At 38.4% G+C, this 16,260-nt stretch overlaps 2 protein-coding genes across 3 annotated transcripts; both read left to right on the top strand.

Moving 5' to 3' along the window:
- The first annotated feature begins 6,876 nt into the window (after nucleotides 1-6,876).
- LOC131303621 (elongator complex protein 5) lies at nucleotides 6,877-11,905 on the top strand. Of its 2 annotated transcripts, XM_058330578.1 has the most exons (9): nucleotides 6,877-7,138; nucleotides 7,229-7,321; nucleotides 8,021-8,187; nucleotides 8,446-8,492; nucleotides 9,892-9,961; nucleotides 10,600-10,826; nucleotides 10,935-11,024; nucleotides 11,155-11,230; nucleotides 11,367-11,905. In XM_058330578.1, the coding sequence occupies exons 1-9, from the start codon at nucleotides 6,972-6,974 to the stop codon at nucleotides 11,558-11,560; spliced, it is 1,131 nt and encodes a 376-aa protein (XP_058186561.1). In that variant the 5' UTR covers nucleotides 6,877-6,971; the 3' UTR covers nucleotides 11,561-11,905. The 2 variants fall into 2 exon arrangements, with proteins under 2 accessions (XP_058186561.1, XP_058186562.1); XM_058330579.1 differs by lacking the exon at nucleotides 7,229-7,321.
- Nucleotides 11,906-12,517: 612 nt separating this feature from the next.
- On the top strand, nucleotides 12,518-13,316 carry LOC131303624 (uncharacterized). Its single transcript, XM_058330582.1, has one exon. It carries the CDS (start codon nucleotides 12,539-12,541, stop codon nucleotides 13,145-13,147), a length of 609 nt encoding a protein of 202 aa, XP_058186565.1. The 5' UTR covers nucleotides 12,518-12,538; the 3' UTR covers nucleotides 13,148-13,316.
- The last annotated feature ends 2,944 nt before the right edge of the window (nucleotides 13,317-16,260 follow it).

Genomic DNA, 16,260 nt, shown 5'->3' on the forward strand with positions numbered 1-16,260 from the left:
GTACTCTCATGCATGTGATAGGAGTTCAAAATATCATTAACTTCAATTAACAATGCTGAATTTCGGCAGGAAGAAAAAAACGCTTTTTCCAATCTTATTCTGTTTCGTTCCCAACTCCCAAACACAACCTTATGTTCGGTTGTTGCGGCACTCTCACACCCACGGCCTCATCTGCGGGTGAGGGAGCCTGCGGGGCTCTTTCGTCATAGTCCACATCACGAGCGCTTCGCAATCCTTGTGGGGGCCTTCCACCGAAGCTTCAAAATGGTTTTTTACCTTCTGCCCACGTGATATGCGTTTCCGCAATCCGCACAAAATTCCTTGTCGTACGCCCTTCCACGTTGCAAATGCAAGGATCGAGAGCGAGAACGCAATGCAATAATTGAGAAACGAAAGTGCAAGAAATTTTGAAAAGATCGTGTGACTAAGGGCCCACCCACAGTGCAAATCGAATTTTACCTTCAGCCTTTACCCTGAATTACATAATCCGCGCGAATATGGGCGAGCAGAACTGCGAGCAAAAATGTAAAAGCGAGAGTGAGAATTAAGAGAGATAATTGGTGTGACTAAAAGTGGATGAGTAATTTAATTAGCACTCCCAGAGTATCACGTGCTCCTAACTATTTACGTAGCGACAAATTTTACGATGAAGATATCATTTACTTTGGGTGATTGAAAGACAATGCGAAGGTGGCTCAAATTGTATGCGTATGATATTTTACATACAAAAAGTAACGCATGACAATGCCACTGGTTACTCCGAGAGTATTCAACGGCTAAAGTGGACACAGCGCCGGTAGTGGAGGCTCACCCGTGCAACAAATGTGATTTTTACCTTCCCATTGACACCAAGCCATCGGCGGGACCCAGTAGCTCGTACAGTTGTTTGAAAATGGAAAGAAAGACTGAAAGAGTGAGAATCTTCATTCCAATTTAAAAAAAAAAGGAAAAAAATGAGAATCTCGTTTTTAAGCATCTTTTTATCTGTCTAACGGTTAATAACTATGCGAAAAAGCTAGGAGGGAGGGGGGCTGCTGTCCCCAACGGGACAGCAGCATGCTGCTGCGTCCTATTTTGGGGCCCATCCTAGTCTCACTTCGATGATCTGAATCGTTCATTTTGTAGAGCTCGTCAAGTAGAACAACTATGCAAAAAATCAGCTTAATTGGATATCATTAAGTACCTGATTGGAACCTTTTTATCTTAAAAAGAATGGATCCGAAACACTGGATCAAATCCACTGTAACCCATGGACTGAGAGTTATATGGGCTCCGACCATGTATTTAATGATATCCAATTAAGCTGATTTTTTCGCATAGTTGTACTCGACGAGCTCTACAAAGTAAGCGATTCAGATCATCGGAGCGAGACCGAGGTGGGCCCCAAAATTGGGACCCCCCCGTCCAAAAAGCTATGGGTAGATATGAGTTTGTACATATGAGTTTTGTGGGACTGATGATTTGAACCGTCCCCTTACGAATTTAGAAAAAATATTTACTGATATCGGGTTGAGTTAATTTTTTACAGGGCTCTCTATAAAAAATATTTTAAAAATAATGGGCAGTTCAAATCATTTTTGTGGGACCCACCTAACCCTTATGTACATGTTCTGTACACCGCATATGTATACATACCAGTACTCCTAACTATGTAGAACTCTTGTTTGGTACTGTATGCATGAGAATTTATTGGCCCAATCAGAGAATGACAAAGTGGCCGTTCATGTTGGACAAGATGGAGTACGCATAGACTGAAATACATGGAATCACACAATTAAAAGAACGATGACGTTCTGATTAACTTAGTGTCGTTTTATAGGTAATGACAATCGTTACCTTCCCCATTTACACCAAACTACCAAAAGCTATCGGAGGGACCTGGTAGCTCATACAGTTGTTTGGAAAATGGAAAGAAAAAGTGAGAATATTCATTCCAATAAAAAAAAGGGAAAAAAGAAGAAGAGAATCTCGTTTTTTAGCGTCTTTTATGATTTATCTGTCTAATGGTTACTCCCTCCGTTTCACTTTCACTTTTTTCCTGTTATTTTTATTTTATTTATATTTTTTTATATAATATTTTTCATGATTTTAAACATTTTGTTTATTAAAACATCAAATAAGATTCATATTGAATATTTTTAACATTTGTCCGGAATAGTAACATGCACTCTCATTTAGGAACGGAAGGAGTAATAATTATGTAGGACTCTTGTTCGGTACTCCCTCCGTCCGTTTTTAAGTGTCTAGTTTCGTAGCTCTAATTTATTAATGAGACATCGTCATTAAACCTTTAACATCAACTTTTACCTTCACTTGAATATATTATCATTATATGTTTACTCACTAATTTTTTAAAATAGAATCTACTTTTATGAGGAAAATGAAAAGTGTACCAATTTTTACTCCTTAACTTTAAAAAATGGACTCTTAGAAAATAAAAAATAAAATACTGGATTCTAAAAAAGGGGACAAAGGGAAAACTTTTTCTTATTGAGATTTAATTTTTTCCTCAAAGTTAAAGTTGTGAGTTGTCTAGCAAAATTTACAAGAGTTTGTAACAACTGCATCTCATTTTCCTGCAACGTCTTCTTTTTAATCAAATGAACACACACACACACATATAATTATATGTTATATTGGCTTTTACTTCGCATTACTGAATTTTTATCGATCAAGAATGTTTATGTGCACCAGATTCTAAAAAGCTATTGTGGATTATTTTTTGTACTTAATTGAATTTTTTTTTTTTTGCATTTGTTAATTTTATGTGGATTATTGTTTCGTTATGACAAGAGAAATTTAAAAAATAAAGAATTATGACCGAAACTCATTTTTTTTGAATAAAGACAAAAAAAAGCCAATAAGCCAATTTTTTCTTCTTCATTAAAAAAAAATTGGATTTTGATCATAATTTTTTACTTTTTTAGATTCCTTTCGACATGACGAAGCAATAATCGTAAAAAAATTGACGAAAAACTAACAAACGCAAAAAAAAAAACTGAACAAGAACAAAAAATAATCCATAATGAATTATTTAGCCCAACGACGCCTTAACAAAGGATTGATCTTTAGGCTAGCAACATGGTTCGTACCAACCTTTTCTGCTTATTAAAATAACCAACAAGTAAATAAGCTTGTTGAGATCTAAGGCTCCGTTGCGATATAAGGTTCTTATTTTTTATTTTATGAAATAGGAGTAGATTATTTTTCTATAATAACTTTTAATTCAAAAAATAAATACTTATTAGAGCATGTACACGAGACTTGCAAAAACAGCTTGCAGCATTCTTGGAAATAGGACGCTATTTTTCTTTTCCGAAAAATCCTCTCTTCATATACAGAGCAACTATTCATGAGTAAATCATTAAAATATTATTCTCTCTCTCCTCCCTACCACTCCTGGCAACGGATCCTTTGTCCCACTCCGCCCGAGTACCTTGCGACGTCGTCTTGGATGGGAATTAAACACAAGCAAAATCTTTATTTTGGTTCTATGGTTCTCTTTGGGCTCTCATTGAAAGCCCTAAAGCCAAATATTAATTATGAAGATCAAATAATCAGAATTTTTACACAGATTCAAACGGATTGAAAATTAGAGCTCTTAATTTTTAAACTATATATATTTCATTTTATAGTTTAAATAGCCTAAAAAAATTTCAATATATAAATAGCCTAAAAAAATTAAGTGCTCCAATTTTCAATCCGTTTGAACTGGTGCGAAAATCTTATTTTTCTTATCATTTTATCCTAAAGGGTCATAATTAATATTTAGCTATAGGGCTTTCAATGAAAACCCTAAGAAAATCATAGAATCAAAATAAAGATAAAAATTTCTTTTTACTGCTGTGTTTCCCTGTACAAAACGACGTCGCAAGGGACTCAAAGAGACGACTCGGACAGGCGGAGAGTGGGACAGAGGATCCGAGTTCACCACTCCCTCATTTTCTCTCGTTGCTTGAGTATTCTTTTATACTCCTAACTCCTGTTTAATGGGAATAGAGAAGAGTAGTCAGGCCCGGTCCTAAGATTTCTGAGGCCCTAGGGGGATTTAAAAATGGAGCCTCTCATTTTTTCAGTACGTTTATTAGTTGTTCAATATAGAAAACAAGCTAGCCTTGTGGTTCAATGGCAAAGTGGTTGAACTACTTTTAAGTTCCGAAGGGCGGTTTCGAAAACTCCAAAGTAGTTTCAGCAACAAAAATTTCGAAGGGCGGTTCCGAAGACTCCAAAGTGATTTCAGCAACATTTTTTGTTGTACAGATTCCGAAATTTTGGGGTAAAAAATAAAGCAGCGAAGAATTGAACTCAAGTTCCCATGATACACGCGCATCTTACCACGCCAAGCTACAATAACCATCTTGTAAAATTATTCAAACATATAATATTTATTAGTATATTTTTCCATTTTGGGAGCCCTGTTATTTGGTCCAAAACGGGAGGCCATAGGCGGTCGCCTGGTGGACTTATGCCCTGAGCCAGCCCCGAGAGTAACAGAGAGGTTGGTGTGGTGCATGGGAGAGAAAATAATGGATAGGTAAAGTAGAAAAGGTGCATTTTTTTCTAGGTATTTAAGCTATTATTGATATACAGTACATGCTTTTAGTATTATTTATATTTTAAATTGTGGAACACATCCTAAATTGCTTAAATGACTATCAACAACGAATATGATAATACGGTGTGACGACAATGTTGGAGCTGTCATTCTTATAAAAGTTGAAACTCAAATCCAATCACATCTATGATATTTGATAAGAAAATAAAAGAACAGAAAACTTGTGCTCTAGGGTTTGCTTCTACTCCATTAAAACTGTAGTTTTCGCAACCACTTTTGTCTTTCAGGTAGACGCAGTAGCGTAAGCTATGCCTCTACGTACGAATAACGAAAGCAGGCAGAGATATTGGAGCTCTTAAGGATCTCCCCTTTCTTACGACAAGAGACAAATCAGCAACACTCTTACACGTGACGAGTGAAGTAGTCTTAAGAGTTGCTGATTAGAGAAATTGAATCTGAGAAAAAAAATAATTACGAAAAGGGAAAAGGCTCGGGCTTGATCCACTTTCAAAAACTCTAGTAAGGTAGCGAGGTTCATATATGAGATAATCTGAGAGGTCAAGACGAGTAATAGTAAGATAGAATAAGAGCGATATTGGTAAGAGGTAGCATCAGGAGGTCCAAGTATGGATCGAGAAGTGAATTTGAGTTCAAGCGGTCGTCCTCCCCAAATTTCAAGATTTCTTTAGGATTGCAGTAATTTTTTTCTAAAAAAAAAATCAACATTACATAAGTTTTTTTCAAAAATATTCGATACTTGCCCATCTAAGATATTTTTGAGAAATTTAATGATGTCCTCCTAAGACCGTATGGGAATAAAACTTGACTTCTCATCGAAAAAAAAAGAGAAGCCATTCTCCCTAAATTTTTTGGTATTTTTGTTCATCTTTTATATATTTTTGTTAGATTCACAGTAAATTTTAGATTAATTATACGTCTCAATAAGAGGAGCCTAAAAAGTAAATAGCTATAATCAAAAGTAAAAAAAAAGTTCACTAAAAACAAAAAATACCATCATACAACTGGTATTTTTGATATTTTTGTCATCTTATAAATGAATATTGTTCAACTTCGGTCCACATTTTTAAACTTTTTCAATTCCTCTCGTCAAGACATATGCTTAATCTAAAAAATTATGATGAAAAGCTAAATAAAAAATTACGAAAAGTACAAAAATGTTGAAAAATTACCAAAACCAAAAATTTAGAGAGAAGAGGGCTTAAGCTCAAATCCGAAAAAATACCAAATCAAAAATTTAAAGAGAGTGTGGTCCAAAAATAACTAGGGTAACGAGACTTGCCCATGTCCTAGTCCACCCAATAAATAATTGAGCTTCAATTAATAATCCGAAGCCCAGCCCAGCCCAACCGAAATAATTAAACTTAAAGTTTTAAGTTCTCATACCACTATTAAAACACTCTTAAAAGAACCATTAAATTGTCCTTCACAAAAAGCAATTAAAGTGCTCAAAAAGTAAGAATTCTCCACATCCATGAAGCTATATCGTAAAAAAATTTCTCAGGTCTCTCATGTAAAATCACACCTCTCCACAGCATTTCATGTAGAGCACAACGAAAAAAATTGAAGACAACTATGAGTTATTACTGTAAGAAAAAATATATTCTATTAAAAAAGAGTGAGATTATTTTTATCGGGTCAGGTTGCGCCTTAAGAGATTTTTCCAAATTCAGTTTATTTACTAAATGGTTTTAAAATCTTAATCCTACCCAACTCTATAAACTCAAATACTTTTTTCAAACCTTAAAAAAACAGGCTAGATTGGGCGGGCTAACAGACCGGTGTTCACCCTTAAAATAACACTCAGATGAATACATTAAGGATGAAGGATTATGCTTTGGTATTTTTTCGGTATTAAACACTTGATAAATACAAGGACAAAAATGATACATAGGGTGAGTAGGAATATTCATTTTCTAAGCTCGGAGCTTGACAAGGCTGTCGCTCGAGTTTAGTACTAGCGTATTACGCTTGTGTACTAAACGAGTAGACCTAACACTTCAAAATTCAGCCTGCGTCAAAAAATTCGACTCGTGTATTAAGCTCGTTCTGGGCACCGAGTTGACAAAACTCAACTCGGTTCGTTTGATTGGAAAATTTTTCAGTGTCGAGCGAGTATTATGTGTGTCCGCTTGTGCATGCGAGCCATTCAATATGTGTTTGAACGACTCAGATTTTGAGAGAGAAAAAATGAAAGAAAGTGTTGAAATGAGAGGAGAGATAATGTTTCAATCTGAACCGTCTAAAATTATATCGAACGCTCGGAAGCGTTGAGCGAGTACCACGTAGAATATACACGGTCGAGGGAACAAGGGCTCAAAAGCCCGAGACACCAACGGCCATCGTCTTCAAGCTAGGGTTTTGGGTTTTGAACAACTCTCTCAGCATCAGAACCAAAATGGCGGAACTGATTTGCAGAGCTCTTCGAGACGGAGCGTTGGACGGCGAGCACGCGCCCGCTCTCACAATAAAGGACTCCATCGACTCCCCCTTCGGACCCCACGTCTTCAACCACGTCCTCGCCCAGCTCTCCGCCAATATTCTCTCGGCTAAATCGCAGTCGCAGTCAGTTATTTATTTTTTTTTGGAATTTTGCTTACTGATTATTGAATGTTTCTTCGATTATGAATTCTAATTGCGTGATTTTATCTTTAGAGGTCTAGTTCTCGTTGCTTCGACTAGGAGTCCGTCTTTCTATTTCGATTTGCTCAAGGGTAGAGGAACTGACGTCGCTTCCTTTCCTAAATGGTAAGACTGATAGTTACTCGCTCCGTCCCAACCCGTTGTCCGGTCCGATTATCGAGAATTCAAGAAAATGCATATTTATCGAGAAAAATTCAAGCTTTTTTGATAAATTAAACGAACTCGTTGATATTGAGTAACTAGCGGCCAAAAGTTTGAATTTTTTTTTGGTAGAAATGTTTTTTTTTTTTTTTGTAAGTTCTCGTTTTGCAGACCGGATAAATTTTTTTGGATGGACTTATTAATGTCTTTGAGTCCTGCTACTATGTACACAACGTTTCGAACACACTTTTCAAATGCACCCACCCAAAAGCGAGGGTCTGTAACCTAATTTGACGGCTCATTTGTAGGTCATAACATGGATATCATTTACATTAAAAATCAGGTTGTTCAAATATCAATAAGTGTCTAATTCAAATCAATTGATGAGCAATGAGAATTTAATGGTTCATTTTTCTCAAGGCAACTGTAAAATTTTCAAATTGCTCTGTTGTTTTGTACGAATAGCTTACATATTGAGACCTATAATACGAACGGTTCAGAGTGTCAAAATAACATTTGGAACTCATGCTTAGGTGGTGTGTTTGAGAGTTGTCCACATAGAATTATCCTAATGTCTTTTGGTTGAATTTGGTTTCAGTTTTGGACGTAAATTGTGTTCTTTTTTTAAGTGAGTTGGAATTGAGAATGGAATTGTCGTGACAGGCTTAGGGTTTTGGATTGTTATACGGATCCTCTTGGCTGGAAGGTTCGGCTTATGGAGTGTGGAAGCATTAGCAATCGATTGCCGGAAGCTTCAAACACTGTCAGGTTGTGTAATGATGTGAGAGATTTGGACAAATTGTCCTTGTCAGTTATTGAACTTGGGAGAGGTATGGGGCAAACTGAGATCTATCTGAATTGGGGATACTAACTAGTTTGATGTTTATAGGGTTATGGTTACTTTTTGTTTCTATATGCTTTGTAGTTAGGTTTCTGCAGGGGGTTAGAACAATTTGAACAAGTTATACAATATGAACGAAGATAAGATGGCATATAGTGAATGAATTTACGCGCCAAAAGATTTCAATTTTACTCTCTGTTGTATGTTCCTTTGGTCCTTTCAGTTATATGGTTGTTAATGGTTGCAGAATTGGTTGGACAAGGAAAAGGGCGCTTCTCAGTTGCCATAGATTCGGTAATCTTGAATATCATAACTGCGGCATCTGATTGACCAGAGGAAATGATTGTTATACTGAATATCCTAATAAAAGCGATATGCATTACCATGAATTAGAATGAAGTTTAATTGTAGTGATGTGATGAAAACTTTGCATTAAGAGTTGTTAGTCTTTGTCATCCAGCCTCTTAAGGTGCTCTAGTGATTTTTTTAACTATGTTGCTTGTCGTTGATCAATACAAAAGTAGTTGTGCTTTAGTTTCTGCATGAAAATTCTATCTTGAGCATCATAGTCTCTTTAGGGAGGATTTTGGGAAACTTCCTATCACGTGCCATGGTTTAGTTTCTGCATGAAAATTCTATCTTGAGCATCATAGTCTCTTTTAGGGAGGATTTTGGGAAACTTCCTATCATGTGCCATCCATATCATTTGTTGTTAAGTGGGCTACTGGGCTGATTACGTTACATGAGGAAACTTCCTTCTAGATCTCAATTATGCATCAATTGTGTGGATTTCAGAGGCTTTATTACACTCTCTCCAATTTAGCTGGGATCAATTCGAGACTATTTGCCTCATCTAATGAAATAAAGAATGAGCTGTCCCGTCGTGCTTTGCTGTCTTGTTGTCTGTAGCCTGGTAATTCTTGCACATTCACATGGGTTCCAGTAGCTTGTATGATCTGTTTGTTGATGTCTGACTGATTATCCTTGCAAATTGCAACATAAAGTGTGATTTGAGGACTAACAATTTAGTTTGGTTCTTTTTAGATGCCTCGATATTCAGTTTTGCCGAAACTAGTTTGAACATCTTCAGTTGATTAAAAAATGCATTTTGACTTTCGAGCAAACAACTAAGTATGCAAGAATAATTTGTTTGAGAAGTTTTTCTATGTCTGGTATTACTCTGACATAAAGCAAGCAACTAAGTATGCAAGAATAATTTGTTTGAGAAGGTTTTCTATGTCTGGTATTACTCTGACATTATACATTGAACTGTAGTTTATTCTAATGAACTTCTCTTAGGTTAGCTGTTATTAGTTATTGCCTGTGTATCTAATGTTATAGTACTCACAATAAGTGTAGTTACATGTAACGTCGAAGGGTGTCAGTTCCAATTACGTGGTTAATGTTACTTCATGGTTATCATTTATGCTTATTCTTAATTTCAAACAATTTCACGGATTTGGTCGATGAAATCATAGCTCAGTAGTAGTTATGCTTGGGAGTAATTTGAAGATACTAGTCCTTGCTGTGTAGTCTGTGTTTGCTTGTCTATACCCGGTCTGCTAGTAGCATATGGATTTCTTTTCTTTTTCTTGTGGCCTGTGATTTCATGTTGTGCTGTATTCTGTGTCTGCGCATATGGGTATGATACGTATGTGTATCTGTGTAATGGATACTACTCGCCTCTTTGCAGGCAACTGAAATGCTAAGGCATGCATCCATATCTTCACTTGCAGCCCTTCTAAGCAACCTTCGTAGCCATGGTACGTTTGGAAAGCTCTCCATTTGATAAGTTATTTAGAAGTTTAAACATGTATTCTTTGAGTGCTGATCTATTTATGGCAAACTAGTCTTTTTATTCTTGTTTGAGCTTTCAATGGAAAGTACCTTTTACCTGGAAAAAAAAAAATTATTCACCATATTCTGCAGATCCTTATTGGTGGACCAATTGGTCCTAGCAGAGGAATTAAGTATATCATCTGTACCCTTCAAATTAGACAAAGAACAAATGTTTTTAGTTTTGGTAAAAGACATTTGTTTTCATCTTGCATTTAGTTTGGAATGGTTTCAATTGATGAATGTAAGAAATATTGTTCTTTAAACAACTACTTTCAAAATGCATTAATATCAGCAGTTCTGTAGTGCTTTATGCTCCTCCTCTGATAGCCAACTGCTTTCCGGTATCATGAGTTACATTATTGCTGTTCAAATTGTGGCGGGTTGCGGATCAAAAAAAAAAAAATTGTGGCGGGTTGTGTTATCATAATGATAGAAACTTGATTTTCTCTTTCTAAGTTTGTAAACTTCTTTTCGTTCCAGTTGATGCATAGAAACACCACTTATTGAAGTTCCACTGCTTTGTTTAACCTTCAGTATTTTGCTTTTCATTTTTCAATTGCAGACCAAGTTTCTTGTGCGTTTTGGTTGTTACATTCGGACCTTCATGAAGTCAGAGTCACTGCTGCTCTTGAATACATGTCCTCTATGCTCGCCAATATAGAACCAATGGCCCGGCCAACAAACGTTCAGAGATGCAACTCTGATAACCTTTCACTTCTTGAACAGAATTCCAACAAAGGGAAATTTCATGCTCGTTTGAAGCGCAGAAATGGAAGAGTTAGATTGATGGTAATCTCTCTCTCTCTCTCTCTCTCATGGTGACAATGTGGTTCTGTGTTTGAAATTTGGCATTTATAAATGACAACTCATCTAATATCATTGTAAAGCATCTGTTAGAGTGAAGAGTTCTGCATTGAGCCATCGGGCATAAAGTTTACAGCTGTTTCTTCTGATGATGGAATGATTACTCAAAGTCTTGTGCCTAAGGTTAGTTGTGCCTACCTTCATCTTAGGCAAATGCCCTCAGAAACAAAGGGTGCCACAAAAACTTCTTACCAAGACATCCAATATACTATACCGTTTTATAACTGTATGGAATGGATGCTTCTCTCGGCAGGTGCAATTCAACCTTCAACTCTCAGAAGAGGAGAGAATTGAGCGGGCAAAAGTTGTACTTCCATTCGAGCACCAAGGTATGCATGCAAACTTGAGCTTCTATTGAATGATATTTTTGGGAAAGGGTTTTTGTTTATTTTCCAAGGGTCCAATTACCTTCTCGAGAATTTGCACATCACTGGAACTCGCCTATTGGCTTCTTGTTTTCTTCAGGAACTGGTAAGCCCATTGAAATCTATGATGGCCGGCAATCTTTCGATCAGATCAATATGGAGAGTAGCTCTGGTTCTGCCGAGAAATTGCAAACAAATCAGGATCCTGGCAAGGGGGAGATCATTTATTTTCGTGATTCAGACGATGAGATGCCAGATTCTGATGAGGACCCAGATGATGATTTGGACATATGACACAACCACTCAGCGTCTTACTGTTGGAATGCCACAAATCCAATGCCGAAAACTGTTTATGTCAACCATGGCATTTCCAGGCAGACCAAACACATGACTGGGTAACAAATATGCGTCTTTGGAGGGAAAAGCTGACTTAATCCTGTTGGCTTAAGCTGTTGTGCTGTTAATTATGTAAGTTACAAGAATTTTTTAGGAGTTTTTAGTCAGTAATGTATTCCGACAGGATGAGCGAGTATCAGCATACGAACACAATATTGAGATGATTTTTCTTTGAACTGCTTATTCGGCTATGAATAACAACAATCAAGGAGTCATCATGATCCTTCTTGGCTTGGTTGAAAATTTGACTCTGCAAACAGTGGCGGCTACACTCTTTGACAAGGGTGTTCACTTGAATACCCCCAATTTTTATTTGTATTTTATAGAATACATGTAATTTTTTTGTTTTATTATATTAGTTTAGACCTTCTTGAACATCCTACCCATGAAATTTTTTTGTTTTATTATAGTAGTTTAGACCTTCTTGAACACCCTACCCTTGTCCAAAAATATTTGAACACCAAACCCAAAAATCAATTAAATGAATACAATCTAAGTAATATATAAATTTGTGTTTATATATAGTTGGGGTTTCTAGAGGTAATAGAAATTTTTGAACGCCCTATTCAAAATTTCTGGAGCCGAAAATTCTAGGTCGGACATGGGTGAAACAAATGATCGCTACTTTATAATAGAGGCAAAATTGAGAGATAGGTACTATGTACTTTCATATATTTGACTGGGTTCACTATGCCTACCACTTGGCTACTTGTCACTGCTTGTACTTTCACGAAGTCGCATGTTCGAATTTTACGGAAGCCAAATATTCCAAACCTTGAGGTCGTTGGAAGGTTTACTCGGTCGTTAATATCGAGATTCCAAAATTAGTTAAGGTGTGCACAATTTAGCCGGAGGAGGCAGTAAGCAAATACCGAGATGCGCAATAGAAACCATAAGGACCCAAACGAGGATAAGGTCCTTTTGAGCGGAGCAGTTCCTCCCCATTCATTTCCCATTCTCTTCTCCATCAGTTTCTTCATAATGAATGCTTCCAAGATGCTGCTCCTCTCTTCACCTCCCACTCCTCTCGTACACCTACATCCCCACAATTCTCCCGTCCTACCCAGAAAAAATGCGTCGTACGCGCCGCTCAAGGTGTCGTGTATGGCCAAGGAGAGCAGCGAAACCGGCAATGGAGCCGCAGCCAAAGCAGCCATCGTTGGCGGCCTGGTCTCGACGCCAGTTATCGGGTGGTCTCTCTACACGCTCAAAACAACGGGCTGCGGCCTCCCGCCGGGCCCCGGGGGCTCCATAGGTGCGCTGGAAGGTGTGAGCTACCTGGCTGTGGCTGGCATTGTGGGTTGGTCGCTTTACACCAAGTCCAAAACCGGCTCGGGTCTGCCTAACGGGCCGTTTGGGTTACTGGGAGCCGTGGAAGGGCTATCCTACTTGTCGTTGCTTGCGATTGTGGTTGTGTTTGGGTTGCAATTCTTGCAAAATGGCTCCATTCCTGGTCCGCTCCCCTCTGATCAGTGCTTTGGTTGATCTCTCTCTCTCTCTCTCTCTCTCTCTCTCTCTCTCTCTGTTCCTCATCTCTCTCAATTATTTCGATTTTGAGTCAAGACAATGTTAGCGTACTGGGTTCTCTTCTCGTTGCCTGTGGCATTCGTTCCACATAGTACAGTTGTGTAAATGTATCGCCGTTTTCCCATCATTCTAAATTTAGGGCTGCAGACGAACAGCGCAATCAGTTCGAGACTCGGTTGGACTCGTTTAGGAATTGAGCCGAGCTCGAATTTTAGGCTCATATAGTAAACGAGCCAAACTGAACACTCTAAAGTTCTGTTCGGCTCGTTTACATAAGCTCATTAAGTAAATTAACCAGGCTTGACACTTTAAGGACTCAGGGCGTTTACAAACAAGCCGAGCTTGCCCAAGCTCGATAAAGCTTGGGCACAATACTTCGGCTGTGGGCCTTCTGGCGAAAATGTTCAAGATTTCGATCAGTGGGCACTGTATAGAGGATCAATGTTTTGAAAATATATCTTACAAATTCGTAAAAGTACTCATATACATACCTATAGACGACAGATTGATCTTGTTCGTTTGGTTTGCTTCGCTCATTAGTTTTGTTCTTCGATTCAAGCTCACCGTACACTAATGGGTACATGCGACAATAAAACGCCGAAAAACTAACCAAATGGTTGGGGGAAACAGTTCACAGGACTCCACAATACAGCTGCATTACACATTTTGTTTCGTTGGCTACTCGATATGGTTCGTAATAAGCTTCGTACCTTCAAATGGTCAAGACCAGACTTGTCGAGCACCCTGGAAAAGAACTTTTCGAGATAATCACGTACGAGAAAAATCCTTGTATTTGGGAGGATTTTCATCTGATACCGGTTCTTTTACGGGGCCGTAGAGCTTTGGCGGAACGACAGAACCAGCGAAAAAAGATGCCCCGGAAATTCTCGGTCCGTAGATTGATTGTTTGATTTTCAAAATTCACGACCACGATATCTGATTCTCAATACTTGTGATTCAAACGCTTTCAATATTTAAAAGATCCGTTACTGATGCATGTCCCGACACGCCTATTTAAGACCATCATGCTCAGCCAAAGTGTGTGATCAGCCTAGCTAAATTGTTTGAAATATAACTGAAGGCAACAATGTGAAAAGTTGGAGTAAAAACCACATACCTGCATGCTGCGGGAATTTCATCGGCTTCGATAACATGATCAGTAGTAACCAGCCTAGACATACTCAAGCTGTCCCTCCAATTTGCGGCCTTCGTCTCATATAAATCGTCCTTGCTCTCGAACCTCACCCTCTTTGTCCGCTTCACTTCGGTGTCATGCCCGTGAAATGCACGAATTCCAAGGATCATTTCGTCCAGCAAGCATGTTCGAGGGGATTCCGTTCACAACTTTGGTGGGCAACTTTGATATGCCCACCGCTTGTTTCGTGAACACCACTAAGGTCAATGACCGGAACCTGTAACTTGGTGGTCCGAATACTTTTCGACCGGTCATTGGAGAGCTCATCCGCCGGGGCGGATAAACATTTTGGGGACTTTCACCACCCCTGCATCTACTAGCTGGCCCCTTCAACTCTTTTGCCCTGTCATCCTTCCACCGCCTTCACTCGACCACCACCATTGCCAATTTGCCACCACACCTTAACTCTACCGCCTTCGCCACCAACATTTAACCACCACCACCACTTCAACACCACAACTACCACACGAGAAACCTAATCTGAATTAGAGAACAATGACACAATCAAATCCAAACGAACAAGATGTTGAATTGAACCATACCAATCTCTACTGGGGGTTATTGCTCATTTTTTTTGTTGTTTTATTTTCCTCCACCATGACTATCACACCTCTACCATTACCATCGTTATTTTAGCACCACATAACATCCACCTCGCTACTCGACCACCAATGTCACCACCACCACAACCACTGTTACTTCACCAACACTAAGCACTAATACAACACAAAATTGCGGATAATGATTGATAATGGTGTTGATGTTTCGATCTACCGCCACCACATTACAAGTACGACTTCCAATGCCACCACATTGTATCGAGAATATTCTCTAGTCAAGAATTTAAGAATTTTTTTAATTCTCAGGATTAAAACCATCACCTCCACCACAAAAATGACGTCGAGAGTTTAGTCTCAGTGCAAAAATTAACAAAATTTTAGTTCTTTTTTAAAAAAATAATATAAACGAAAAGAATTATAAATCTTTTTGGGATTGTGAAGTAGGTGGGCTAGGCAATGGAAATTAAGTTTGTTATACATGCGCATTAAATTGCATGTGGAGCTGATCCACCATTTTGTTGCATTGGTAAACTTAATCGTGTGTGGGCCTTGTTGTGTTTGGTTGAGGAGACAGAGAGAGAGAGAGAGAGAGAGAAAGTGGGAAGACAGAGGAGAAGTTGAGAGTGATGAAAGAAGGACCTATGGTGAGTTAAGAGGCTGTTGAGAGATTGTGTGGCAGTGAGTTATTTGTGTTAGCTATATGTATGAGTGTATGTGCTGGTGTAAAAGGTGTGGAGAGAGAGAGAGAGGGAACGGGGAGCCCTCCCTAGGGGGGTTTCCCATACCAGTGAGCGTGCTGTGAGAGAGAAGTGTGAGATTTGTGTATGTAATTTTGTGTTGAAATTGATTAATAGAAGAGTAGTGATCGACTGTGTGAGAAATATTGTGTGTGAATGTCTCTCTTGTTTTAAAAACATTAGAGGAGTACATGGCTATGCGATCTCCACCGGGTGGAAAGGTCACCCCCAAGAAATTTATATCCGATCGCATAGCCATGTACTCCTCCAATGTTTTTAAAACAAGCCTTACTGGCTCATCAGCAGGGCTGCAAATGAACCGAGCCGCTCGGCTCGGTAGTGGCTCGTTCAAGCTCGGCTCGGAAGTTAAACGAATAAGTTCGAGCCGATTTTTTCAGCTCGTTTTGTAAATAAGCCGAGCTCGAGCTAGGATAAGCTCGGCTCGAATCGGCTCGCGAGCTGGGGTATATATACTTAAGTTTATGATTTTTATTGTTATTTCATAATTCGTTCTTTCTGTTTTCATTTTCCAATCAACCAAGGGAGGTGAGAGCACATGCATATCAATACACCTCCGCT

The sequence above is a fragment of the Rhododendron vialii genome, chromosome 10a (assembly GCF_030253575.1).
Source record: "Rhododendron vialii isolate Sample 1 chromosome 10a, ASM3025357v1".
Lineage (NCBI taxonomy): Eukaryota > Viridiplantae > Streptophyta > Magnoliopsida > Ericales > Ericaceae > Rhododendron > Rhododendron vialii.